At 39.5% G+C, this 26,178-nt stretch overlaps 1 protein-coding gene and 1 pseudogene across 2 annotated transcripts in view; one reads left to right on the top strand and one right to left on the bottom strand.

The window, feature by feature from the left end:
- The window catches only part of FYB2 (FYN binding protein 2), a 122,098-nt gene that overhangs the window by 41,037 nt on the left and 54,883 nt on the right, over nt 1-26,178 (top strand). For both annotated transcript variants that reach the window (XM_075998647.1, XM_012785117.3), the window contains exons 5-8: nt 8,306-8,406; nt 17,377-17,411; nt 20,327-20,358; nt 24,089-24,191. In XM_075998647.1, the coding sequence (XP_075854762.1) occupies nt 8,306-8,406; nt 17,377-17,411; nt 20,327-20,358; nt 24,089-24,191 (271 nt within the window). The remainder of the gene's footprint in view (nt 1-8,305; nt 8,407-17,376; nt 17,412-20,326; nt 20,359-24,088; nt 24,192-26,178) is intronic.
- Nucleotides 22,585-22,667, bottom strand: LOC142869674 (uncharacterized; annotated as a pseudogene).

Raw genomic sequence — 26,178 nt, 5'->3', positions numbered from 1 at the left:
CAAGAGTGTGTGTCTTAAGGAGTGAGAAATCTGACAGCGTCTCTGTTTTTGTGTCTTGAGCAGATGCACCTTTCTGCCAGTATGGCTTTGGTTATTATTAATAGTTTGTTGAGGTTTGTTGACCCCTTTGGGGTCCTCTGTGCTGTATACTCTAATGACCGCCTCGTTTGATGGCTTCCATTGCAGTGCAAGACTGCAATGCTATGTTCGACTTCAGCTGCTACATCCCCTGGTTAAGACTCAAGATTCTGGAGTCAAATACCTGTCTTCTAATTTCTGCTCTGCCACTTACTACTCTGTGAGCTTAGATTTTACTTCTGTTTCCTCAGCTGAAGATGGAAAGAACGATTATGTCTACTTCATAGGGTCAAATGAATTAACACATATAATTGGAACAATGCTTGGCACATAGTAAATGCTCAGCAATGATTAGCTATTATTATTGTTCACAAGCCCTCCTTATGAATGAAATCAATGGTTTGACAATATAGCTTCAGAGTTACACTGCGGCCAAAGGAGGTGGCATGTTTTGTAAGGTTATGCAGCACAGGAATGTTATTTCCTTGGTTGGTCATCATAGTTTTGTGGTCCTTTGTAGAAAGAAGTGAGTTATAAATATGTCAATGAAAGAAAAGAAATACCTAGTGAGTGCCCAGGGCTGAGAGATGTTGTATTAATATTTGTTGTTTGTTGTTGTACTAGAAGTCACAGTAGAATTAGTAAGGTTATGATACATGTGGTAATAGGATTGTGTGTATCAATGTGTATATATATATATGTGTATATAATATATAAATACATATACACACATATTAAAATATATACTACCTATGAAGATATATATGCACACATACGTGTGTGTATATTCCATAAAAATGGTAGAACTAAGGGTAGAGTTGTGGCAGAAATGGGAGTACACGTTGCACAGGCATGGAGTAGTGAACGTGGGGATGGCAGTATGGTAGTAGAAGTGGTAGTAGATGTAGCAAGCAAATCCTTTGCACCAACCCCTGCACTAAGCACAATATAATTTATATCATCTTATCCTCATAAAAATAAGATTAAAGGATGAAGAGACTTGGGTCAAAACACCTATCCAGGGCGCAGCCAGCGAGAGCTGAGATTCGCCGCACATCTGTCTTTCTAAAGCTTATGTCCCTCTGAACCATGCTGTTCTACTCTTTGGAGATTGTTCATCTTTAACCATTATCTAATATGTAGAAGACAAAAGTTTTCATAGCTAATGTGAGAAATACATCCTTTCAGATTCAATGTATATTTTTGTGAACCTGGCACAGATGTATTCTGAGATCCGTTTTAGATAGCACGGATGTCATTTTAAAAATTCTAATCACCAATCATTTCACTCAAGAGAAGGATTTCTTAGGGTGAAGGCCCATGAAGGGAGTGATCTTACAAGAAAAATTTTTTGGAAATAGGACGTTTCCCAGTTTGGGACTCTGGGTAATTGAGAAATAAGATGGCCTCATACTCCCTTGTCACCAGGAGCCTGTAGGGTCATTACGCATAGCAACTGCGGGCTAAGTGGCTCCTGTTCGTCCTGTCTCCAAAAAGCATGGTCCATTGAAATAAGTGAAAGAAACTGGTTTTTTTCAACCCACGTCCACCCCTCAATAAAATAAATGTAAAAGCATGGCTAACAGGTTTTGCGATTGAAGTCTCAATCTTTCTACTTAATGCAAGCTCTTCTTTAGATTTTCCAGAACTTTCTTGCAGTGAAACTTTCTGACCGACCATCATGCCCCTTGGCACAGAAGAAGACAAGAAAGGAAATTTGCTTGTCAGTCTTTTGCTACGTGGTGACTCAAGTTATTCCCACACTAAACCCTCACGGTGGTCCTGTGAGGAAATTAAGGCTCAGGGAATCTAAATGGCTGCTCAAGCCCACACAGCCAGTGAGAGATGCATCTAATTAATCTAAGTGCAGTGCCTAACACATAGTAACCCCTCAAGAAATAGTAGCTGTTACTGTGATTAATAATTTCACTATTCAGCCACATGAACAGATGTGTGAATGAACTGTGTAAGCCACTTCTCTAGAGCATACAGCCTAATAGAGGGGTGGGACAGGCTGTTCTCAAAAGGACACTGGGGTGTTATTCTGCAGCGGCATCTCCAGGCTGTGGCCCAGAGGTAGACAGGGCAAGTGGAAGTAACCAGAAGAGGGCACTTGTCCATGCTTCAACCACGAGATCCCAGTGTTTGAAATTTTTTTTTGAAGGTAGGATTACAAGGATCCAAACAGAAGTAGAAAATTTCTGGTTTTGTACGTCATCTTTAATGCTCACACTGCATTTAAGGAGCTATTGTGGCTTCTTGGACATAGATAATGTTGAAGATATCATTAAGAAACATCAAAGTTCTATTCTGTAAAATTTCAATAACTGGAGTTAATAAATAACTGAAGGTTTTCTATAAGGAAGTAGGAAAAGATAGAAACTTGATGCTATGCCAGTAATAAAAAGAACTTTATAAAATTGAAACCTCAAAACTTATCTTTTAAAAATACAATAATTTCTGTTCTTCAGTCTAATAATATTACCAGCACACTTCTGTGGAATGCCCGTGTGAAGAGGGCAAATACTTCATTCAATATCCACAATATACCCTTCAAGTAGATTTTATTAGTAGTATTTTATGGAACAGGAGATGGAGGATTAAGGTGTTTATCCAGCACTTTATAACTACAAAGTGGAAGAGAGCTAGGATTCAAATTCAGGTCTGTCTGACCCCATGCCTCAGGTCTGTCTGTTATTATGTGCTGCTTCCCAATAATGTCTATAATCCTGGAGACAGACATTTTTCATAAATGTGGAAATAAGGAAATTGAAGTATAGATATATTTAAACCACAGAGTTATTTCTTCCCTGCAATCCAAGTTCTTTTCTATTGATCCACATTGTGTAAAATCTAGGTGGGTCTCAGATCTAGTTTTAATGGAACCAGGGATAAAGGTAAAACACATTCTCAGGTAGCAAAGAAGGAGGTTAAAATACATCTGCAGCATTCTTTTTCTCTTTTAACATTAATCCTAGGACTGATTCTCTGTAAAGACTATTGATCTAAGAGATGCCTTTAAAAAAAAAATTTGGTTGAAACTCTTTCTTTATAATCATCTGAAGTGAGATATTTATTAATTTCTGACCAAAGTCGTCCAAGAAATTGATTAGACCTCTTCTTTCAATTTTCCCACAGATTGTTTCTTATTAATAAAGTTAATTTACCATAGACCCGATGAGACTGTTAGGCCATTAGAGCATGATACATATGGCACAGCCTATAATTTAAGAAAGTTTCTCTCAATCACTTCATGCAGGGTGAAGGAAATAAAACTATGAGAGAAGTTACTGGTGCATTGGAGTTCATAATTTTTCTTTTTTAGCAAAATGGACTATTCATACATCTTTTATAAATATTGTGGAGAAGATGCACAAAGAAAACTCAAAAAAAAATCCAGAATAGTCAAAGGAGGGAAGCAATTGGGTGGGAGGTACTTATGATATAATAATAAATGGGGGAAAGAGAGAACTTCAACTTTTTATTGTCTGTGATAACAAATATGCAAATGCACACATAAATGGAAAAAAGCAGGAATAAGACCTAATGCTGAGACCTCCTTTGTGTTAAGGTGTTGGGATTGGGGTAACTTTTTTCTCCTGTGTGCTATCCACATTTGGTGTGATGTAGTTGCTCTTTTCCATTTGTTATGGATGTAGTTGAAAGCCCTTTTGTTTCACTCCATAGTTCCATTTCCCTTCTCTCTTCCCAGAAGCAACTCTGATCTCAAATTTAGGAGTGTATCCATTTAGTATATTCTTATACTTGAACTACAAAGTCATATACCTCTGTTAAAGATACAGTATTTAGAATTTTTGTATAGATAGCATCTTTATCCTTCTGCAACTTGTTTTTTAATAAAGATGTGTTTTCCTATACTATCAATGTTGATATATATTATCTACATTATAATTGCTGTATTTTATCTCATCATATGAACATGTCACAATTTGTTTATGCATTCCTTTACTGAGGAATGTGTCAGTTGTTTTAGATTTTCACCATTTTAAATAATGCTTCCGTAATCATCCTTGTATGTATCTAGGTGAAGGTAAGCCAAGTTACTCAAAGCTATTTACTTAGACGTAGAATTGCTAAATGGTACTACATAAATAACTTCAGTGTTACCGGATACTGAAAAATGATTCTCCAAAATATAATAGTTGTGAGAACTCACTCTCTCAAAGCAGTATAAAGATTTCCTGTTTCTCCATATTCTTGCCAAACAAGGTATTATTTTCAAAGTGGGATTCTTGCTAATCTGAAGGGTGTAACCTCAATTCTTATTATCCTGATTTCCATTTCCCTGTTTACTGTTATAAACCATTCAATTTTATTCTTTTGTGATGTCTGTCATACACTTTTGTCCAATATTCTGTAGGTTTATTTGTCTTCTCTTATTGCTGAAGTTCCTGATAGAGCTCAGATATTAAATTTATTTGTTACACTTTACCATTGAGTATGATATTTGTTGGGAGGTATTCTAGTTAGGAAAGTTCATCTTCATGGAATGCTGTTTTGCATCTGTTAAAATAATCTTTTCCCCCTCTTTTATTAAAACAATATGATTAATTGCAATGATAGATTTTCTAATATTGAGCCACCCTTGAAGTCTTGGAATAAATTTTAGTTCTTGAGTTATTTATTAATCAGTATGAGTACTGATTAATTTATTTTTTTCAGGATTTTATTTAGTCAATTTGGGCTAAAATCTCTTAAGTGAGATCAGGCTATATTTCCTCTTATTGCTGTAGTTTTCATATTACAATTATATTATCCTCTTAAAATGAGAAGAATAACTTTTCTTTTTTCTGTTCTCTGAAACTATTCATTAAAACCTACTTATAAGGGTGGGCATGGTGGCTCATGCTGTAGTTCCAGCCCTTTGGGAGGCCATGGTGGGAAGATCACTTGAGGCCAGGAGTTTAAGGCTGCAGTGAGCTATGACAACACCATTGCACTCTAGCCTGGGCAACAGAGCAAGATCTTCTCTCTAAAAAAAAATAAAATAAAACTTGCCTAATTGGTATTAACTGATTTAGCTGACCAACACTTGAGTGTACAGGTAGTAGTTACATTCATCAGGTGTTGGGCAGGTGGGAGGGGGGAGGAAGGGAAGGGTATATTCACAAATAATGGGTGTGGTGCACACTGTCTGGGGGCTGAACATGCTTGAAGCTCTGACTCAGGTAGGGCAAAGGCAATATATGTAATCTAAACATTTGTACCCCCATAATATACTAATTTTTTTTAAAAACTGGCCTATAAAACTAGTTGATGAAGAACAAGAAGAGAAGTGGATTGGGGGTAGAGATGGGCAGAGGGAAGAATGGGGAGGCATATTATCGATTCAAGTTCTTCAATAATTTATTGGCCTATTAGTTTTTCTGTTTCTTTTTTGGTCAGTGTGGCAATTTGATATTTCTCAGTACATTTGCCAATTTTCTCTAAATTTTCAAATTTATTGTCAGAGAGCTGATCATAACATTTTCTTAGATTTCTGAAAATCCAAAACTGTTTCCAGTTTTTTCTCATTTCTTATCTCTAATTTGTGTGTATGTGTATATGCATACATGTGTACCTTTTCTCATGTTCTTTATCAGTCATGCTAAAGTGTGATTTAATATTAATACACCTACCTCAGTTTTCTTTTGGATGGTATTTGGTTTGTATCTCTTTCTCTATCCATTCATCTGAACTTTTGGTTTGTCTGCTTCTTTTTAGTAGCATTAGCTCTTTCTTAAAAAATATCCAGTCAGATATTTTCTATGTTATTGGAGTACGTTAATCTATGTGCATTTATTGCAATTCTTGATATATTTGGACTTTTTCTCCATTATAATTTACTATATAATTTCTATATTTGCTTTTTTTCTTCCTTTTCTTTTTTTCTTTCATATTTATTGTTTCCCATTGCATATTCCCTTTCTACCAGTTGAGAAGTTAAATATTCTATTTCTGTTCCTTTTAGTGGTTACAATTAAATTTTTACATCTACAATTAGCAAAGTCTAATGTTAATCAAAATTTCTATCCTCCGAAGTAATACAAAGACCTGAGAATAATCCCCATAGCCCTCTTTCACTATCTTCTATATTATCATTTAATATTTTAATTTTATCTTATTCTTAAACTTCTACCAATAAGTTTTTCCAGTCAACATTTAGATTTACCAATAACTTTATTATCTTTGTTTACCATATTTTCTTATATCTTACTTCATTAACTAGTTTAATTTCTTTTGACTGAAATATGCCATGTTGATATATTTAAGCAAAGGTCTGTGAGTAGTAAACACACATACTTGCATCCTGAAAATGTCCTTGCTTTCCCTCACCCTTGAATGGTAATTTAGCTGGAATAGAATTTTATATTGACATCTTTCTTTCCTCAGTGTTTTAAGATATTATCCACAATCTCCACCATCTATTATGCTAATAAAAATCCATTGCCAGTCTGATTTCTGTTCTGTAGTGGATTATATCTTTTCTCTCACATAGATTGTGTATTTTTTTCTTTGACTTATGCTTATTTATCACAAACTGTATAAGTGTGGATTTATTGTTATTTCTTGTATTAAAGTTGCTTAAAGTGAAGGATTCATGTCCCTTTTCAATTTTAGAGAAGTCTTAGCTATTATGACTTGAATATTGACTCCTTTCATGATTCTCTTTCTTCTTTCCTTTTAGAATCCCTAGTGAGTATATGTGGACCTTCTCAGTCTGTCTTCCATATCTCTCAACTTCTTTTTAAATATTTTCTGTCTGTTAGTCTTTCTGTGCTCCATTCTAGATAATTTCCTTAGATCTAAATAATTCACCAATTCTTCCTTCTGCTGTCTAATCTACTTTCCAACCTCTACATTACATTTTTTTTGTTTCAAAGAATTGTATTTATGATTTCCATACCTCCTTTCTCTTGTCCCCAAGTCTACAGGTTTTTTCCCTCAATCTCTTGCTTTTACCTAGTAGCTTTTATTTCTTACTTTATTTCTTTGAACACTTAAACACACTTTATTAAACTCACTTCCATGTTGTTCTATTATTTAATTCCCCCATTTGTAATATCTTCTGATTGTCTTATTATGGTTTATCTCCTTATGTGGTTTTAAGCTTTTTTATGTTTGTTTGTTTTAGAGACAGGGTCTCACTCTGTAACTCAGTCTAGAGTGCAGTGTCATGATCATAGCTCACTGCAACCTCAAACTCCTGGGCCCAAGGGAACCTCTTGCCTCAGCCTCCTGAGTAGCTGGGACTGCAAGTGCACACTCCACAGCTGGCTAAGGTTTTCTATTTTTTTATAGACACAAGGTCTCACCATGTTGCTCAGGATGGTTTTGAACTCCTGACCTCAAGCAATCCTCCTCCTTCAGCCTCCCCAAATACTGGGATTACAGACATGAGCCACCATGCCTGGTGGTTTTCAGTTTTTAACTATCATGTTGTTTTGAGTGGGCATTGTTTTCTTTGGAAATCATAGATGCCATGGGGTTTGGAAGCATCTTTACAGATGATTTTAGATTTGCCTTTATAGGGGGATTTGGATTTCAGGTACCAGTTTTGGCTTTGTGTCTCTGAAATGTCATATGAAAGATCATATGAATTTCAACCCCACATCTGTGCTTGGTGCTGGGTTGTCAAGTTTCTGATTTTTCTTAGGTGACTCTTTTAGCCACTGTGGCCATCGTGAGATAGCAGGCTTCCCTGCTCATTCCCTGGCAGAGCAGACAGATATTTTTTTAGAACTGGTTTTACAGATGGGACAGCATATTGTGACTCTGGACTTTTTGCTGATGGCTTAGTTTCAGCTTCCCAATTAGATGAGGCTTATGGCTCAGACTTACCTTCTGACTCAGACATTAAATCTCCAGATGCCTCGTCAGTAAGATGTCTCTATATCTGGTCTCAATTTCCCTTTGAGTCCCTTGACTGCAATTCTCACTTGCAACTTTAATTGTGAGTTTCCTCTCCATGTCTGGCACCTGGGGATTTTCCTCTGTTGTTTTCTTTGTGAGCTATGTAATCTTTGCACAATTCTTTGCACTGTTACATTTCACCCAGAACTCCCACATGTTTAGAGCAGGGGTGGTGTGCCTTCCGTACTGCTTACGTCACCATATTGGCCAGACTATTTTACTTCTCTAATGAGGAAAAATTACCAAAAGGTTTAAAATGTGTTTAAAGAAATGTTATATTTTAAGTAACCTTTTTTCCTTCCATGCTTCTCAGTGCTGAATTTGAAGAACCACATAATTACGAAGCAACAATTTCATATCTGAGACACTCTGGCAACTCCATTAACCTGTGCACTGCAGAAGAAATTGCTGATTGTAAGTGTGCTAAGCCAATTAATATCGTAGCCCTGTGTGGAATGAAAATGTGTCAAAAATGGTATTTTCCCTCTAGCTAACTATAAGTTTAAAAATTCACAGCCATTCTGCTCTACCATCTCAGATTTTTTTTCTATGTCTGGTCTCCTAAAAATATAAATAAATCCAGCTGGGCTTCAGTGCTGTCTCATGACTCCCACTGCTGCCTTCTCAACCTCTTCTTTTCTTTCCTTCACCAATCGACTTAGCTGCTTTGCCTTTTGTAGATACGTGGGAAGGAAAATCAAGATATGGCGATTAATTTTTCTTCCTTCTCCTCCTTTAGAAACTTCATCTCTCCTCTCGTGGTTTCTTTCTTGAAGTCCCCTGGTTACTCTGTCTGTGGCGAGGGAGATAACAGACCATGAGATTTAGGCCCTGTGTTCAGTCTGAATAGGAGCAGGGGATTTATTTAATGGATCTGACCACTGGCTCAGAGCTAAGTCTTCCTGCCTCTGGTATTGCCGACAACGCTCAGACCTTTTTGTGCAAAAAGAGAGCCTCTCAGGTAAAAAAGTGAAGAAGCCAGGACGCATTACACATTTCGATGTCTTTGTTCTGCCTATAGAATCAGCCAGTTTTCTACAAAAGGCATAAATGTTCGTGCTAGAGTAAACACTAGTATTTATTGAGCCTGTACTATGGGCTGCAGTTCTGTGTTAGGTTGTCTAGGCACATCCCTGCTGATAGACTGGGTTTACCACCCCACTGTTTGAGACAGGAAACTCAAAATCAGTGATGCACAAGGTCATGCAAGTAATATGCAGAAGAGCTATAATGTGAAACAGGCTCAGCCTGCCTCTAAATTCCATGCTCTTTCCACAATTTTATGCTGCTTCTCATTCAAGGAAGATTGGCTTCCCTGGAAGGATGGTTAAAAAGAGATCATCTGGTCCCACCACTATTACACAGACAAGAAGGCCAAAGTTCTGAGAAAGAAAGTCATTTTCCTGGGAATACATACTTAGGTAGTTCATGAGGTACGAATCAGGACTTACTAAAATTTCCTTCTCCTCTCTCCCCAAGAAATATGAGGTTAGAGAACTATTGAAAAAACTCCCTGTCTCCTAGACTAGGCAAAGTCTACATTCTCCCATTTGGCTTGTAAAATACTGATAGCAATTCCTGCCCCCCCCTCCCCCGTCTCCAAGAAGGCAAGGCTGCCCTGCACTCAGAGTATTGAGGCCCCGCTTTAGAGCAGGCTTCTCAAGTTCTAATGTTCACACAGGTCACCTGGGGATCTTGTGAAAGGTAGATTCTGGTCCAGTAGCTCTGGGGTGTGGTCTGCGATCCTGTATTTATAAGAAGTTCCCTGGCGATGCCAATGCTGCCGGTCTATAGACCACACTTTGAAGAGAGAGTCTGCAGGCCCCATTTGGGCCAAATTCCAACTGCATTCCTTTCTAGAAGGCTAACAGCAAGGCCAAGGGGAGGCTCCTGTCAGAGTCTGAGCCTTCTTCTCGGGACCAAGTGAGACCCCCCGGAATCCAGTCCCATGCAAATGGCTCCCCAAGATCCTGCTTGGGTCCCCTCTCTGAGCTCTCCTTCCTCAGAACAGACCAGGCTGCAGCAAGAGAGCTGTTTGTAGGGGCTGGCGTGGATGGGGTTTGGTCCCTCGTGGTAGAGTGTGGAGCTGAGGATTAAGGATGGAAGCTGGACCGAGGCCTGCATTTGTTCTCTCCAGGACACAAATGTTAAAGGGGAGCCTGCCAGGAAGCATCATTTATGGTACCCGAAGAAGGAACCACTCACCCAGGTCTCTCTTCGGTCTCTGACTGAAGGATCCTTTGCGTGCTTCATGGACAGTGCTGCCAAGGAGACAAATGCTTATGACTAGAAAGAGAAAAGGCTCAGAAAATAAGCCACCGATGCAGTTGAGAGATGACAGAGCACAGGCCAGCAGACAGGGAGCGGGGTGGGAACGGGGGAGCAGGGTGAGGGCAGTGAGAGCTTCCCCTGCCGGAGAGGGAGTCCTATGGGAGACCGGCAGACCTGCTGGGGCTGCAGAGAAGGCGGAAGCAGCTGGGGAATAAGAGCTGAGATCGCAGGACTCTGATCCACCTCTCCCCCACCCCCCGCCCCTCTAAAGAAGAGCCGACATGCAGCTGCCCTGCAGGAAAAAGAAAGGAAGTGGTGGTTTTACCTTCACTTGGACCTGTTCACCTGACTCTTCTCCCGGTGTCCTGCCTCCTTGTTACACCGCTTACTGGGTGAATAACATCGGAGTCTGTTTCTTCATCTACAAAGCGGGTGTAATATCTCTACTATGGAGTTGTTCTGAGTGTTGCATAAAATCATACGTTTTAAGTCAGGCGGACCTCTGCTTCGGGGAAGATGAAGCACAAGTGTTTTTTCCTATTCCTCTGGCTAAGTACAGCTAAAACCCCTGGACGTGATATATGGAAAACAAATGTAAGAAGACTGGAAGATTCTGCAAGGTAGAGAGAAGAGATCAGCTAGGGACATTAGGACCCAAGTAAGGATAAGGTGATGACTTCCCTGGTTTTCTTTCTTGACTCATATCTCCCAAACTTGGAGGAGAAAAAGCTGGCAACCCCAAAACACCAATGGGCACAGATAAAAACAGCTTCAACAAATGTCTGTTCTTTCTATTCAAAGGACCAGGACAAGGTCAGCCTAGACAGACAGAAAACCTCTATACAATAACTGATCTATTCCAGGCAAACATCATAGAAAAAAACTGCGGCCCCACCACCAACAGCAGTGCTGAGTGGGGAGCGTAGACACCCACCCTCGTCAAGCTGCAATGATGCACCCCAACTCCGCCACTAGGGTGGTGTCAGAGAAGGCCAAAGCTCATCAGCTGGGATTTTTGTCCCTACCAGATGGTAATTAAACTCCACCTACAGTGTCTGTGAAGACCATATGGGGAAGTTGGACTTCCTCCTGCCTCCCTGCAGTAACAAGACACCATTCCACCTCCTTGTTGGGATAGTGTCCAAGGAGACCTAGTGGGGAGGACTTTCACAGCACCCAGCAGTAAGAAGGCCACCTGCTCCCTGTGGTGTCAGCAAAAGCTACATGGGGAGCAATGACAAGGCACTCCTACCCTTCCCAGCAAGGGTGTTACCAGCAGAAGCTACATGGGGAGCAATGACAAGGCACTCCCACCCTTCCCAGCAAGGGTGTTACCAGCAGAAGCCTAACGGAGAGCCAGAAGTCCTGCCCCTGCCCAGCATGTCTAGGGGTTCTTACCTCACTTGGGTATTACAGATTGATTCCTTGTTACTCCCCAAAATGTGTATGTTGAACCCTTACTCTCTAATGTGATGGTGTTAGGAGGTGGGGGTCACTGGGAGGTAATTAGTATTACATGAGGTCATGGGGTGGAGCCCTCACAAATAAAATTAGTGTCTTTATAAGAGTCCCGAAAAAGATTGCTTTTGCTATTCACCGTAGGAGGACACAGTGAGAAGACAGATGTTTATGAACAAGAAAGTAGGCCCTCACCAGATGCTGAATCTGCTGGCACCTTGATCTTATGATAGTTCCCGTTCTAGGACTGTGAGAAATAAATTTCTGTTGTTACAAGCCACCCAGTTTATGGTATTTTATTATAGCAGCTGAAGCTGAAAAAAAAATAAATGCAAAATTTGAGATGACTGAAGTATTAGAATTTTCTGACCAAGACTTTAAAGTAGCTTTTATTAAAATACTCCAGTGAGCAATTATGAGCAAGTTTCCATCTTCAAACAAATGGGAAAAAAAAAGTCTTACCAAAGAAATAGAAGATGTAAAGAAAAACCAAATGAACATTTCAGACCTGAAAAATAAAAGCCAGGCAAGGTGGCTCACGCCTGTTATCTCAATGACTCAGGAAGCTGAGGCAGGAGGATTGCTTGAAGCCAGGAATTCAAGGCTGCAGTGAGCAATGATCGCACCACTGCACCTCAACCTGGGTCACAGAGCAAGACACTGTCTCTAAAAAAAAATAATAAATAAATAAAAAGTTCAGTGGATGTGCTCAACAGCAGAATGGAGGGAACAAGAGTCAGTGAGCCTGAAAATAAACAATAGAAATTACCCAATCTGAACAAGGAGAAAAGAGACTGAAAAAGAATGAACAGAGCTTCAAAAAACTGCGAGACTATAACAAAAGATTTAACATGTCATTGGCATTCTGGAAGGAGAAGAGAAAAGAGGGCATGACTAAAGAAATACTCACAGTAATAGTGAGTGAAAACTTCCCAAATTTGGCAACAAATATACAATGACAGATTCAAGAAGCCAAGGAAACCTAGAACAGGATAAACCCAACCCACATAAAGCAACATAATCAAATTTCTGAAAAAGACAAAAAAATCTTAAAAGCAAGTCGCAGGAAAGAAACAATAAAGATAAGATCAGAAATAAATAAAATTGAAAATAGAAAAATAATGGAGAAAAATCAATGAAACCAAAAGCTTTGTTCTTTGGAAAAAAATCAATAAAATTGACAAACTTCTAACAAAACTGGCAAACAGAAGACACAATATCAAGAACGAAACAGGTATGTCACTATAGACCCTACAAGCATCAAAAGGACAAAGGAATATTATGAACAACTCTATACATAAATGTGACAATTTATATAAAAATGGGACAATTCTTTAAGAAGCACAAACTACCACAACTTACCTAAAATAAATAATTCAAATATCCCTGTAACTCTTAAGAAAATGGAATACATAATTTTAAAACTCCCCCAAAATAATTTCTAGGTCCAGGTGACTTCACTGGGAAATTCTACCAAACATTTAAAGAATTAATACCAATTTTATACAATCTTTCAGAAAAATGGAAAAGGAGAAAACAATTCTTAATTCATTTTGTAAAGCTAGCTTTATCCTGATAACTAAAACCAAAGACAGTACAAAAGAGGAAAACTTTAGATTGATATCCTTCATAAGTATAGTCACAAAAATCCTTAAGAAAATATTAGCAAATAGAATTCAGCAAGATAAAAAAGGAATTATACACCAGAGATGCAAAGCTGGTTCAATATTTAAAAATTAGTTAATGAAATCCACTGTATTGGCAGGCTAAAAGAGAAAAATCACACAATTGATCTATGCAGAAAAAGCATTTGACAAAATTCAACCCATGTTCATAATAAAAACTTAGAGGGGAACTTAATTTTACAAAGAACATTTACAAAAAGCCTACAGCTAAACATGATACTTAGTGGTGAAACACTGAATGCTTTCTCCCTAAAATTGGAAACAAGGCAAGAATGTTTTCTCTCACCACTCCTATTCAACATAGTGCTGGAAGTTCTAGTGCAATAAGGCAACAAAGAAAATAAAAGGCATATGGATCAAAAAGGAAGAAATAAAACCATCTTTATTTGGAGTGATATGATTGTATAGGTAGAAATTCCCAAGGAATTTACAAAAAAAACCCAAAAAAACAAAAACAAAAAACTTCATCCAAAACTAATAAATGAGTTCATCAAGGTTGCAGGACACAAAATAAATATACCAAAAAAATCGCTATATTTCTATATATGAGCACACAAACACTGAAGTTGAAAAATGTGATACCATTTAAAATTGCTCAAAAACAGAAAAATATTTAAACTTAAATCTACCAAAGCATGTATTGCTGAAGACTATAAAATACTGATTAAATTAATTCAAAGAAAATCTAAATAAGTGGAGAGACATATCATATTTGTGGATCGGAAGACTCAATACAGTAAAATGGACAATAAAAATGTCCATTTTCCCCAAGTGATATACAAGTCTAATACAATTCCTATAAAAATTCACACAAGATCTTTTGTAGATAATATGAAAAGGCAAAGGAATTAGAAGAGCCAAAAACAATTTTGAAAAAGGAAAAATAGGAGCCATAAGTCTAGCCAGTTTTAAGACTTATAGCTACAGTAATCAAGACTGCACGGCAGAGGCAAAGAGAGACATATGGGATGATGGAACAGAACTGAGAACCCAGAGATAGACCTACACAAATACGCCCAGCTGATTTTTAAATAAAGATGCAAAAGCAATTCAGTAGAGGACAGAGAGCCTTTTGACAAATGTTGTGGGAACGGTTGGATGTCCATAGGTAAAATAAAATACATAAACCTGGAGCTAAGTTTCATACCTTATTCAGAAGTTAACTTAAAATGGATCTTTCTTTTTTCCTTTGTCCACCAAGGAAGAGAAATCTAAATAATACCATTCCAAGAGGGACAGAGGGAGGGAAGGAAGGAGGAATAGGAAGAAGTGGTTGGCTTTCACTATAGCCATTGAGTGATTCTGTCCTTTCAACAATGCTGAAAACCATCCCCTCAGGATGCAGAACTCAGCAGTCCCTTTGTGAGGTTTCACCCTTTTATACAGAACTTGGCCTTGGGTATGCAGGATTCAGGCTATTCTGAAAGCTCTGCAGAATTGTCCTCCGAGATCCGAATAGACTAGTGCTTTTCAGAGGACTGTACTTCTATGCCACAGGGGTTTTTTGAAGAGTCTTGGAGACCCTGGAAGATACCTCAAAACAGAGAAATTCTATTTATGCTCCTGGTTAATATTTCATGTAAATGAATGAATCTATGGTTGGAAGAAAATTCAAAAGCCATTTCTTAACTGAGTGACTTTGGGCAGGTTACTTCACTTCTCTGGGTGTCTCCTCATTAGTAAAATTGTAACATTAGTAGAGTGATCATCATGAGAGTTAAGTGAAATAATGCATTTAAATGCTTAGCATAATGCCTGCTGTCTATAAGTGTGGAAAAAATGTCAGCTGCTTTTCATTGCTTTTATGATATAATTGTCATCTCACCTCCCACTATAAAAGAGGTGAAGGAGCTTTTTCAAGGTCACACCCCTGTAGCCTTGTTAGTACGTGGAGAAAGAGCAGAGGGCCTCTAAGACATGACCGTGTTAGGACACTTGCAGATGGGAGGGGGTGCTGAGGACCATCTTCTGACATTTGTCCTTTCCCTGCCAGCATGATGAAGCTATTCAGTGGAGAGAGAGTTATATAGCTTTTTGTACACAGTGAGCAAGGACTCCAGTGCTGTGGTTCACATCCTCCTGTTATAAATCCTAATCCCTTCTTGACCCCTTGGAATGCAACCCTTTGTGCTTTATATTCCTACCTAGGAGTGAGTTTTGATAGCAAAGCTTACCATTAAAAAACCTCCATTTTTTGAAAAAGCAATGCCAACATTATGAGTACATTATTGATCGAATGTGTATTATCTTTGTTTATTAGCCAAATCAAGTAAGATCTCTCTGGGTCTTGGTTTCATCTTTCTAAGGCAGAATAAATGCATCGACTGCACAGGTAGTTAGAAGCAAATGAGACCATGATTTGTTAGTTCTTTGAAAAATACATAGGTAAATAAATGGAGGGAGGGAGGGAGGAAGAGATTATTATTTTTAAAATTGGAAAACAAATCTATCCTAGGAAAAGATATGGGTAAACTGTATCATAAACAGACATTTTTTAAAAGTTTTATAAGCTAAATAAAGTTTTTAAAGTAAGGAAGAGCAGAATAAAATATTTTCACTCAAAAATCAGTAAAAATAAATGTGTACAATTACCCAAGTTCAAGTATGTATTATCAGTAATCCATACAGATTTTTAGGTCTCTTGGCAATAATCACATGCAGACAGTCCCTAACAAAAAAACCTAGGATTTCATTTATTTTATCAATGTATGTTTAGAATAATAAAGGCTTAGAAACACAGTGTGGTATTTGGTCAGTTTTCTAAACTAAAGCTTCAGGAATCTAGCAGCAAGAGAGAGAGAAAAACCAGAGGGAGGAGTCCTACTTATTATGCACACATATTAATAGTAGAGAAAAAAAATTTAAAATAACTTGGAAGCAAAGAAAAGCCAGATAATCAATTTTATCAAAAAACATGCCACTTTCTATACAATGTCTGGTGATCTGCTAGATATTACATTTTTCACTTCATTCTCTTTACCTCCCCATTAACTCTGTAGGTCCCATCAGCCCATTTTCACAGATGAACAAGTTAAGGCTCAAAGAAATGAAGTAATTTGTCTGAAATCTCCTATGTAGGAAGTGGCAGCATGGAGTTTGAAATTCAAATTCTTATCACTACTTCTATTCGTTAATACAGTCATGTATTGCATGATGATGTTTCGGTCAATGACAGACCACATACGGTCCCATTTGATACTGTTCTTCCTGTACCTTTTCTATGTTTAAAGACACAAATATCATTGTATTACAGTTGCCTACAGTATTCAGTGCAGTAGCATGCTATACAGATTTGTAGCCTAGTAGCAATAGGCCACACCATGCAGCCTCGGGGTGTAGTTGGCTATACCATCTAGGTTTGTGTAAGCACAATGATGTTTGCACAGCACCACCACCTAAGGATGCATTTCTTAGAGCATAGCCCCATTGTTAAGCAATGCATGACCGTAATTAAGATTGGTATGTCATTAAATAAAATCCACAGAACTATCGGAAAAACCAAAGGTATTTGAACCTTAGTTGGTGGGCTCCTCTTTTTCAAGCTGTGTCTAAGGAAACAAAATTTTCATGGAGCAAAATACTTTTGGGCAGGATATAGAGTTCATTTTGTTGAAGTGGGATTTAGGCTTGTCTTAGCCCTTTTTCCTTTCAAGTTGGCCTTCTGATTGCTACCACTAAATTTCAGTGCTTTCTTTTAAGCATGGAGTATATATTTATTTATCAAAACAGAAAACTGGTTTCATATGTTTTCACTAACTGTAAATTCCATCCTGGAACCCCCCACAGAAATTAAAACCATGATTAGTGACCCCATAATTTCCCAAACCATTTTGATAGAGCCTTGCACAGACCAGTGTTCTAAAGGTTCAGAAAACTGAACTCTATAATCTTTCATAATTGCTTTAATCTTGAGAATTATAAGAAATGGATGGATACACTGTCTTGAAATAATTTTTTATGTTTATTTTAGCAACTTATGAAGTTGGAATTGAAGAACTTCAAAAGGTATTGTTTATTCTCTCCTTACCAACATTGTAATGAAAGTAAACAAGTATACAGGGTTGATTCTAAAGTAGTTTCTTTGATTAAGGAGAAAAGATCTCTATTTTTAGTTTCCCTCCTATTGCTAATGCTTTTCTAGACTTCAGCTGTTAAGAATCTGAACCCTGAGCCCTGTAATGTCAGCAGCAGAAAATGTGTAATGGGATGAAAGGAGATAGTTCTAATCTATTCCTGGCCCCTTATCTCGGGTGGCCAGCACTAACTGGGCTTTAATAACTGTGCCTTTCATAGAGAAGAGCTCTTTGGAACAATTCAGATTTGTATATTCCTGTGCTTCCAAGAAAATGACCAGACCTTCAGGGCACACCTTCTGGATGCCTGCTGGGTGTGGCAATAGGTACCACCTCAAGGCAGAACAGCAACCTGATTAGGGCCCAAGAAGAGCCATTGCTGACCTCAATGGCAGCTCCTGGCTGTGTAATCCTGAATCTCTATTTCCTCATCTGCAACAGAGGCACCATAAAGCACCCACTTCTGGGGCCCTTGTGAGAATGAAAGAAAGATAAATGAGGGCAAACAGTATATTAGTAAGTGCTTGGAACAGAGTATTTCACCTCTCTGAGACTCTGTTGTATCCTCTATAAAATGGTGTATTCTCCATGAGGACAAAAATGTCTTGTGGTGAGTGTATCTGCAGTAGTAAATAGTAGATGCTCAATAAACAAGAGGCCCAGTATGTGTTTCACTGGTTTCTGAGAGAACTAAGTCAGACAAAGTATGTAATCACCTAGTACCATGCCTGGCTCACAGGAGGCCCTTACCTAGTGCTTTAATGGGGTCAGACTTTTCCCAGTGGGTCCATTTAGTCTAGACCCTTAATCTCTCTGTTTCCGTTTTCTCATGTTTGCTGATAAGAATTATTCATTTGTGGATATACTTTGTAGCTAAAAAAATACAAATGATTATTCCTATTAATGGGAGTAAAACACTTCACTTACCTGGAAACATCAACAAATAAACTGTTTTGCACAAGCGAACTCTCCAAATAGCTGAACTTTATCCCATTCAAATAAAAAAGCATGAAAGTATTTTTAATTTTTTAAATCTTTTAACTCTGACATGTTTTGTGTTAATCTCCATATTTTTAAGCTCAGTGAGTAAAATCTGATTTCATCCTTTCTTGATGACTTGGAATATTCTTGAATATAAGGAAGTAAATGGTCATAAGTCATGCTCTTTCTATGAGATGCTGTTGGGCCCTTGAAGAATAGTTGCCTTCACACCAAACCACAAGTCTATTTTCTGTAATTTTTTCTTCCTTCCTTCCTTCCTTCCTTCCTTCCTTCCTTCCTTCCTTCCTTCCTTCCTTCCTTCCTTCCTTCCTTCCTTCCTTCCTTCCTTCCTTCCTCCCTCCCTCCCTCCCTCCCTCCCTCCCTCCCTCCCTCCCTCCCTTCCTCCCTCCCTTCCTCCCTTCCTCCTTTCCCCTTTTTCTTTCTTTCTTTCTCTGTTTCTTTTTCTTTCTCTCTTTCTCTCTGTCTCCCTCTCCTCTCCTCTCCTCTCCTCTCCTCTCCTCTCCTCTCCTCTCCTCTCCTCTCCTCTCCTCTCCTCTCCTCTCCTCTCCTCTCCTCCCTCTCTCTCTCTCTCTCTTTCTTGTCTCACTCTGTTGCCCAAGCTGGTGGAGTCAGTGGTGCCATCATAACTCACTGCAACCTCAAATTCCTGGGCTCAAGCAGTCCTCCTGCCTCAGCCTCCCAAGTAGCTGGGACTACAAGTGCACATCACCATGACTGGCTAAGTTTTTTATTTTTTGTAGAGATGAGGTCTTGCTATGTTGTACAAGCTGGTCTTGAACTCCTGGCCTCAAGCAATCCTCAGCCTCCCAAAGTCCTGAGATTATACGTGTGAACCACCACACCTGGCCATATTATTTTCTCTTTTCTGACAATTATCATTTCTTTTTATTGTCAATATCTTTGGGTCTCATAGTGAGTCTTTCATGTGGTAAAACACATACCAAGTCCCACTGGCGCCAGGCACTTGTGCATACATGGTATCAATTAATCCCTACAGTTATCCTGGGAGCTGCTATCACTGCCTCCATGTTGCAGATGAGAACATCAAGGCTCAGAGAGGTTAAGCAACCTATATAAATAATGTAGCAAAGGCGTAAAACAAGGTCAGTCAGACTTGTCATTCTACCAATATTGCATCTAATTTGCTAGAATCAGATGTAAAATAAGAACCAACAGTCCCTGAATGAAGGCCTGCAGGGCTGTCCTCAGAGGACAGTGTACTGAGCTATTATGCCTAGATTTCATGGCAGCATTTTAGATGCCTAGATATTTTCTGTTCTTCAGTGTTCTTGGTGAGATTCCAAATAATGAATGGCATCAGATATGTGACCACTGAATCAATAAGGGGGTATATGGTGATCATTTGTACATAATTTTAATGGAGCCATATCTAGATCATGCAAGAGCTGAGTTGAGATCAGAGGACACAGAAGCAGTGAGCAGGGGAGAAATGCCAGCATTACCTGCACACCTGTGAATTCCAGTTTTTCCCACAGAAACATTGCTCCAATACCACAAATTCATATGTCCTCAAATGATTTAGTTCTTTATTCTACAGATACCTTCCTGGAAAGGTGTGCAAAGAGCAATTTATTTTTCTGAGTTAAATCATGCATTCCCCGGGGCACGCACCTAACTTCAGAAATGCTTATTTTCTTTTGTGATTGATCTTCAGCCTCACTGCAACAATTCCTGGAAATTTCTGTTATCAATGTCTGTCTTTGCTCTGTACTGAGACTTCAATCCCCTCACCTTTCGGTCTTGTCTCTACTGATCTGTAACCAAACAACAGAGCCTGATTTGGGTTCATTTTTATGAAAATAATTTTTTCCCCTTTACTTTCAGCCTTGGAGGAGTTTTTTCCATCAAGAACTTAGGTAAGTTTTATATTCTAAAGGAAAAGCATTAGTCCAACCACTGACTCTATGATAACTGAACTCATTTTCCTCTCTGGGCCGGCTATGTTCCCAGTGCCTGACCTGGTTCAGTTTCCCCAGCACCTTGCAAGGTGCCTGAACAGGGAAAGTGAACTATGGTCCTGCCCTGTCTTCCTCTCTCAGTTCTTTCTAGCCCACAATGTACTCACTCAGCAAACAATTATGGAGTACCCAGCACGTGCCAGACATTTGCGTACCACTTACTGGGCCTGTGGCAGTGATAGAAACCTAGTTACTGCCCTCAGCAGCTCCTGGATTAATGGGGCAGTCATATAATCATTCCTAAAATGAACCATGTGGTTTCAAGTCTCTTTGCCTTTGCTCATTTCATTCATTCATTCACCTCAATTTAATAATCTGGCAAACTTCTGATCCATCAAGCACCCCTTTTATGAGAAGACTGCCTTGATTCCAATCTGTCAGAGAGAAGTATCCAGCCCCTGGCCCATGGTACTGCCATGAGGTACACGTATGTTTGCACTAATGTCACTGCATGCAGTTTATTTACTAACATGCTGGTTATTTCTCTCCCTCCCCACCCCCTTCTTGTCTGGGAGGTCCTTGTGGGCAGGGCTCATGTTTTATTGTTCTTGGTGTTCCTGGTACCTCTTATACTTCCCAGGCCCGGGGCAGTGCCCTGGCACATAGCAGTGCTCTTACCTGCCTCTTCATTGTCTGCTTTAATCACTCTTCCCCCCGGAGTTATTTTAATGCATTAGAAGAAGCATGGTTGGTGAGCTCTGGAGAAGCAAGTATGGAAATGTCATGGTTGAGTCTAAAAATGCAAGTGTTGAATCATGGGGGAGCTGGCGTTACCTGAATGGGCCAGCTTCATCTCTCTCCCTGAGTTCCCGCCCGACTCTAAATCATGACCCCCATAATTACCCTTTAGCACCTAGCACAGTGCCGGGTGTGTGGGAAGCACATGTCAGATGGTTGTTTAGTTCAACATTTATTGAGCTTTTACTCTGTTCAGACACTGCTAGATTCTGAGGTATAAAATGAATAGAATGTATTCCCTACTCTTGGTTCAGGATGGGAGGGGAAGCTGGGATGGTTGGCAGTGGGGGTTACTTGGAGGGTAAAATAATCACATAAATAGGAAATTATAAAGTAATACAATCACTGCTATGAAAGTTGATAAAACACAGAGGTGAGGCATGAAAACCAGCCTCGAGGTGCCAAGAATGCTTCCTTGAAGAGTGACACCTGAGCTGCATGTTGGACAAAGTATAGGAACTGGCCAGGTGAAAATGATGGAATGTACATTCCAGGCACAGGGAAAAGTGTGAGCAAAGACAGAATGTGAAGGAGTAAGGCAGGTCCAGGAATCTACACACAGTTTGATATTGCTTGGACACAAAGTGCAGTGCGGGAACAGCGGCCAGGAAGTTGGGGAAGCATGCCAGGCTGCATCCAGAAGGGCCTGAGCCCCCTTATCAACTGTTTAAACCAGCCTTGTCCAGTAGAAATATAATGCAAACCACAGATGTAATTTAGCATTTTTCTAGTAGCCATTTTCTAGTAGCCATTTAATTTCACCTGTAAAAAGAGACAGGCAAAATTAATTTTAATGTATTTTACTTAATATATCTGAAATATTCTCTTCATACATAATTAATATACAAATTATTAATCAGGTATTTTATATTCCTCTTTTCATACCAACTCATCAAAATCCAGATGTATTTTACACTTACAGCGCAACTGGAACCAGACACATTTCGAGTGTTTAGTAGCCATATGTGGCCACTGTATTGGACAGCGCGAATTTAGACTTTACCCTATAGGTCAGGGAGAGCCACAAAAGAGTTTTAATGCAAAGACAATGTACCCTTTCCCTCATGGTATTCCTAGAAGTCACAACATTAAATTTGATTCAAGTTGTTGATGGAGATTCAGCTGTGTAGAAACTATTGTACGGGATTCAGGGAAAGGAAGGAGGATTACAAAGGACAAGTACATCGACAGGACAGGTAAATGCCTTAGGAGAAATATCATCCCTGTGCTATGGGAACATAAGAATTGGGGAATCTAACTCAGCAAGTGAAAAAAAGGACACCAACGATTATTGAGGGTTCATTACATGCTACAAACAGTGCTAGGCTTTCAGCATTTTTTTTTTTTTATTCTCATGGCTACTGTGGAGACTGGCATTGTAACCTTTCATTTAGGGAAAAGTTTTCAATTAGCAATTATGGCTCCTTGGATAAACCTCATTGGTTATGATACTGTCACTGCACAAAGCTGTAACCTGAAAGATTTGTAGATGAGAAGACTTGATTTTTAGAAAGGTTAATTTTATACTTTTAGGGAAGAGGTAGAGTGGGGATGAGAACACAGCTCTCACTTCTCTGCCCTTGTTCATTACAGAACAACTAGTCTATGGCCTTAATGGTGTATAAGAGTGCTCAGTAATGGATAAATGAATGAAACTCTTTAAAACTCCTTCTCCTTGTCTTTTAAAACAGCACTCTTTCTTGCTGTTTCTCCTTCCTTCATAACCACTTCTTCTGATTTTCTTTGAGGACTCTTCTTTTTCTGCCATTCATATAAATGTGGTAGCAGAAGGGTTGTAGGATTATCTAGCTCTGTGATCCCCAATACCCAGGCCGCAGCCTGTGACCAGTCCATGCCCTATTACGAAACAGGCCACACATCACCAGCTGAGCTCTGCACTACACACACACACCCATGACACTAACCCCGCCAAGTCTGTGCAAAAATTGTCTTCTATATAACTGGCTCCTGGTGACAAAAAGGTTGGAGACCATTGATCTAGTTCATTATGCCAGAAACAGAAGTTCTCACATGGATGATGTCAGTGTTCTCCAGCATTCTGTCCTTGTTCTTTTTCATGACATCATTTACCTTGACTCTCTCACACGCTCCTCTACTGCAGCTGGTATCCATATACTGGTGCATGCTAGTCATTCATTGCATTAGGGCGTACTAGGTGAATACCATTCCATGCCCTGCAAGGAGCTATCCCTACCATGAATCCCACAACATTAGTGCTGGGGATACATGCGTGAAAAAGATAATTCTGCCTCTTTATAACTTGATTTTTAGGTAGTTGACAAGGCAAAGTGGAGGAATTGGAGATGGGTCCATAGACAGATGTATTATACCACAACTTAAGGGGAGCAGAGAAGGTGTGACTGCTTGGGAGAATCAGGGAAAGATTCTGAGAGGTAAGATGATTGAGACAAACCGAAAAGGGTGTTGTGCTTGCTAGCAATATAAGATATGGAAGATATGCCTGACAAAAGAAATAGCTATCAATAATAAAAAGGGAGAGTTGCTCAAATAGGGTGGTGGGTTTGGGGAATTATGAGAGTCTAGACTCAAGCAAAAGTGGAGGGAAGGAACAGATGAAAATGGGCTTCAAAATAAAGGTAGGAGCTACATCACAATGCGACTTAGATTTTGTCCTTTAGGCAATGGGGTGTGAGAAGATTTTAAGCAGGAATTGATACTCTTATCAATTGACTGGAACAGGCAGAAACTCTGGGAGCTATTTATATGATTGATCTGATCATGGTCCCCTTAAATGATTCATCTCTGTTTAAATTAATATTTCCCATTTATTTTATTTATGATTGAGCAATACACTATCATCTAAATACTCTAAGCTTCACTTTTCCCCTGGTATCTCTTCACATTTCAGCCCTAAACATGAGGATAAAGATAAAAAAATGAAGGATAAAGAGCCCTGTGAAATGGAACCTCTGAAAACAGAAAAGGATCCACATTCAAACCGTCGTTTCAAGGTACCTGTGTTCTAGAGTTCCTGGCCAATGGTACAGTTCAGACCTGCAACACACAGTTCATGGGAGTGACTTTTTATAGCTTGAGACACACAGAGAGACAGAGTTAGAAGATGCAATGGGTGTTGGGCATTTTGTCAAGGAAATGAATGTGACAATAACACTGAGTTCTAGCCCCCAGTTTTCTACTTATTAGCCATGAAGCAGGGTTGGGACTAGAGTGAGTTCAGCAAGGCAGACAGAGTGTAAAATGTAGAGCAGTGCTCACTCGTAGGTGCTGCTCCTGCATCTGCACCACCCTGGAGTGGGGACCTCCTTAAATTTTGTGCCCCAAGCCTTGCTTAGAAGAGTGACTTGTCCCTGAGCTCAGTCATCTCATCTGTGAAATGAGAATAAAGAATCCCTATCCAACTACCATCCCCACTCCCATCCCTATCCTACCTTGTTTGTGATGATAAAATAAATGAATGAGCACGACAGTGCTTTGTAATCTATAAGCTACTATAAAAATGAAATGTATTGTTGCTTTTATTAATATTAAACATCATGCATGTGTGTGTGTATCTGCACGCAATTGCCACTATCCCCACCAAAGTAGTTAGCGTGGTAGGAGGTTTAGACTATAGATACCACCAGAGCCACTACCAGTGCTCAATATATCATAGATACTTATTTGAGACTTGCCTTTCTTTTAATATCAGATTTCCTCAGTGCCATCTGCAGGGCTGGGGTAAATCAAAGAACATGTTGGCGATGTGGACTGGAACTGGTGTATAAGTCCAGAGGTCAGGCTGGACCGTGTTGGGTGCTTACAGAGTATCACCAGGAAGCATAATTCAAAGGATGGAGTAAGTCACTAATTAAGAAAGTCAGGGTCCAGAGTCAGGGGAGCAGCACTGAGAGTCAAGGCCAGGGTGCTGGGCAAGGCCATAAATGAGTGTGGAGGCTAGAGATCAGGAAGGGGTTGATCAGGAGCATAAAAGAAAGGCAGTAGAGCAACATGACTAGGGAGACTGGCCATGAAAAAGCTCTTTTTCAGTGCTGGCTACATGGTATGAGCCAGAAATGGGCTTGGGCTACTGCCAAAGGTCACATCCCTCTTTTATGGAGTAGGCTTGAGTTTTGGAAATTGGTAAGTGTTATTTGGGATATGTGAGATGATGGGACAGCATTCATTAAGGGACTGCATTGAATGATGGTGGTCGCTATATCTGTATAAAATATTGACTTTATTACTTTCTTGTCATTTTTCTCCATTTAAAAAATTTCAATCTTGGCTGTGTGACTGAAAATGGCCCTTCTCTTGTTCTGCTTGCAGTTTGCCCAAGATCCCACCAAAAAGTCAGGATAATCCATGCCTTGCATCTATTAAGTACATTGGGATTGTCATAGTCAGTCCTCACGTCTACTCTGCTGTAGTCAGAAGGATAGTGGCCCTTCTCTAATTCTCACTGGGCTATTAAAAGACACTTAGTTGGCCAAAAGGGTTTTAGTTTTCTATGTCTCCAGTATCGCTTCCATCAGTCTATCCAGGTCATTGTGAAATGTAAGTCTGATCAGGTCTCTCCCTTGCCTGGCTCACTGTGGTTAAGAAATAAGGTGCGAGCTCTTTGCCTGGTGTTCAGGATCCTTCACAACTCAGCCCTGCTGTCTCCTCTCTCCTCAGCCTCCTCTCCGGTCTTTCTTCCCCATCTCTTCCCCCCTTTCCTTCAACTCTTCCCTCTGCAGCAGCCTCCATGCCACCCTTTTACGTACATTAACAACTCTCCAAATCCCCCGTGCCTCTGCTCATGCTGATTCGCTTTATCCGGGACTCCTTTATCCCCTCTACACATCTCCTATGTGCATTTTAGAAAATACAGTTTCAAAACACCTGCCTTTTGAAGTCTTCTCCAACCCTGTCTCCCAGCCGAGAGAACCAGCCTCCCTGTTCTGTTTCCATGGCAGTGAGTCACACCGCTGTAAAGGACACTCCTCTCATTATACCCTA

The sequence above is a fragment of the Microcebus murinus genome, chromosome 2 (assembly GCF_040939455.1).
Source record: "Microcebus murinus isolate Inina chromosome 2, M.murinus_Inina_mat1.0, whole genome shotgun sequence".
In the NCBI taxonomy this organism is placed as follows: Eukaryota; Metazoa; Chordata; class Mammalia; order Primates; family Cheirogaleidae; genus Microcebus; species Microcebus murinus.
This window is presented reverse-complemented; position numbering and strand designations above follow the sequence as displayed.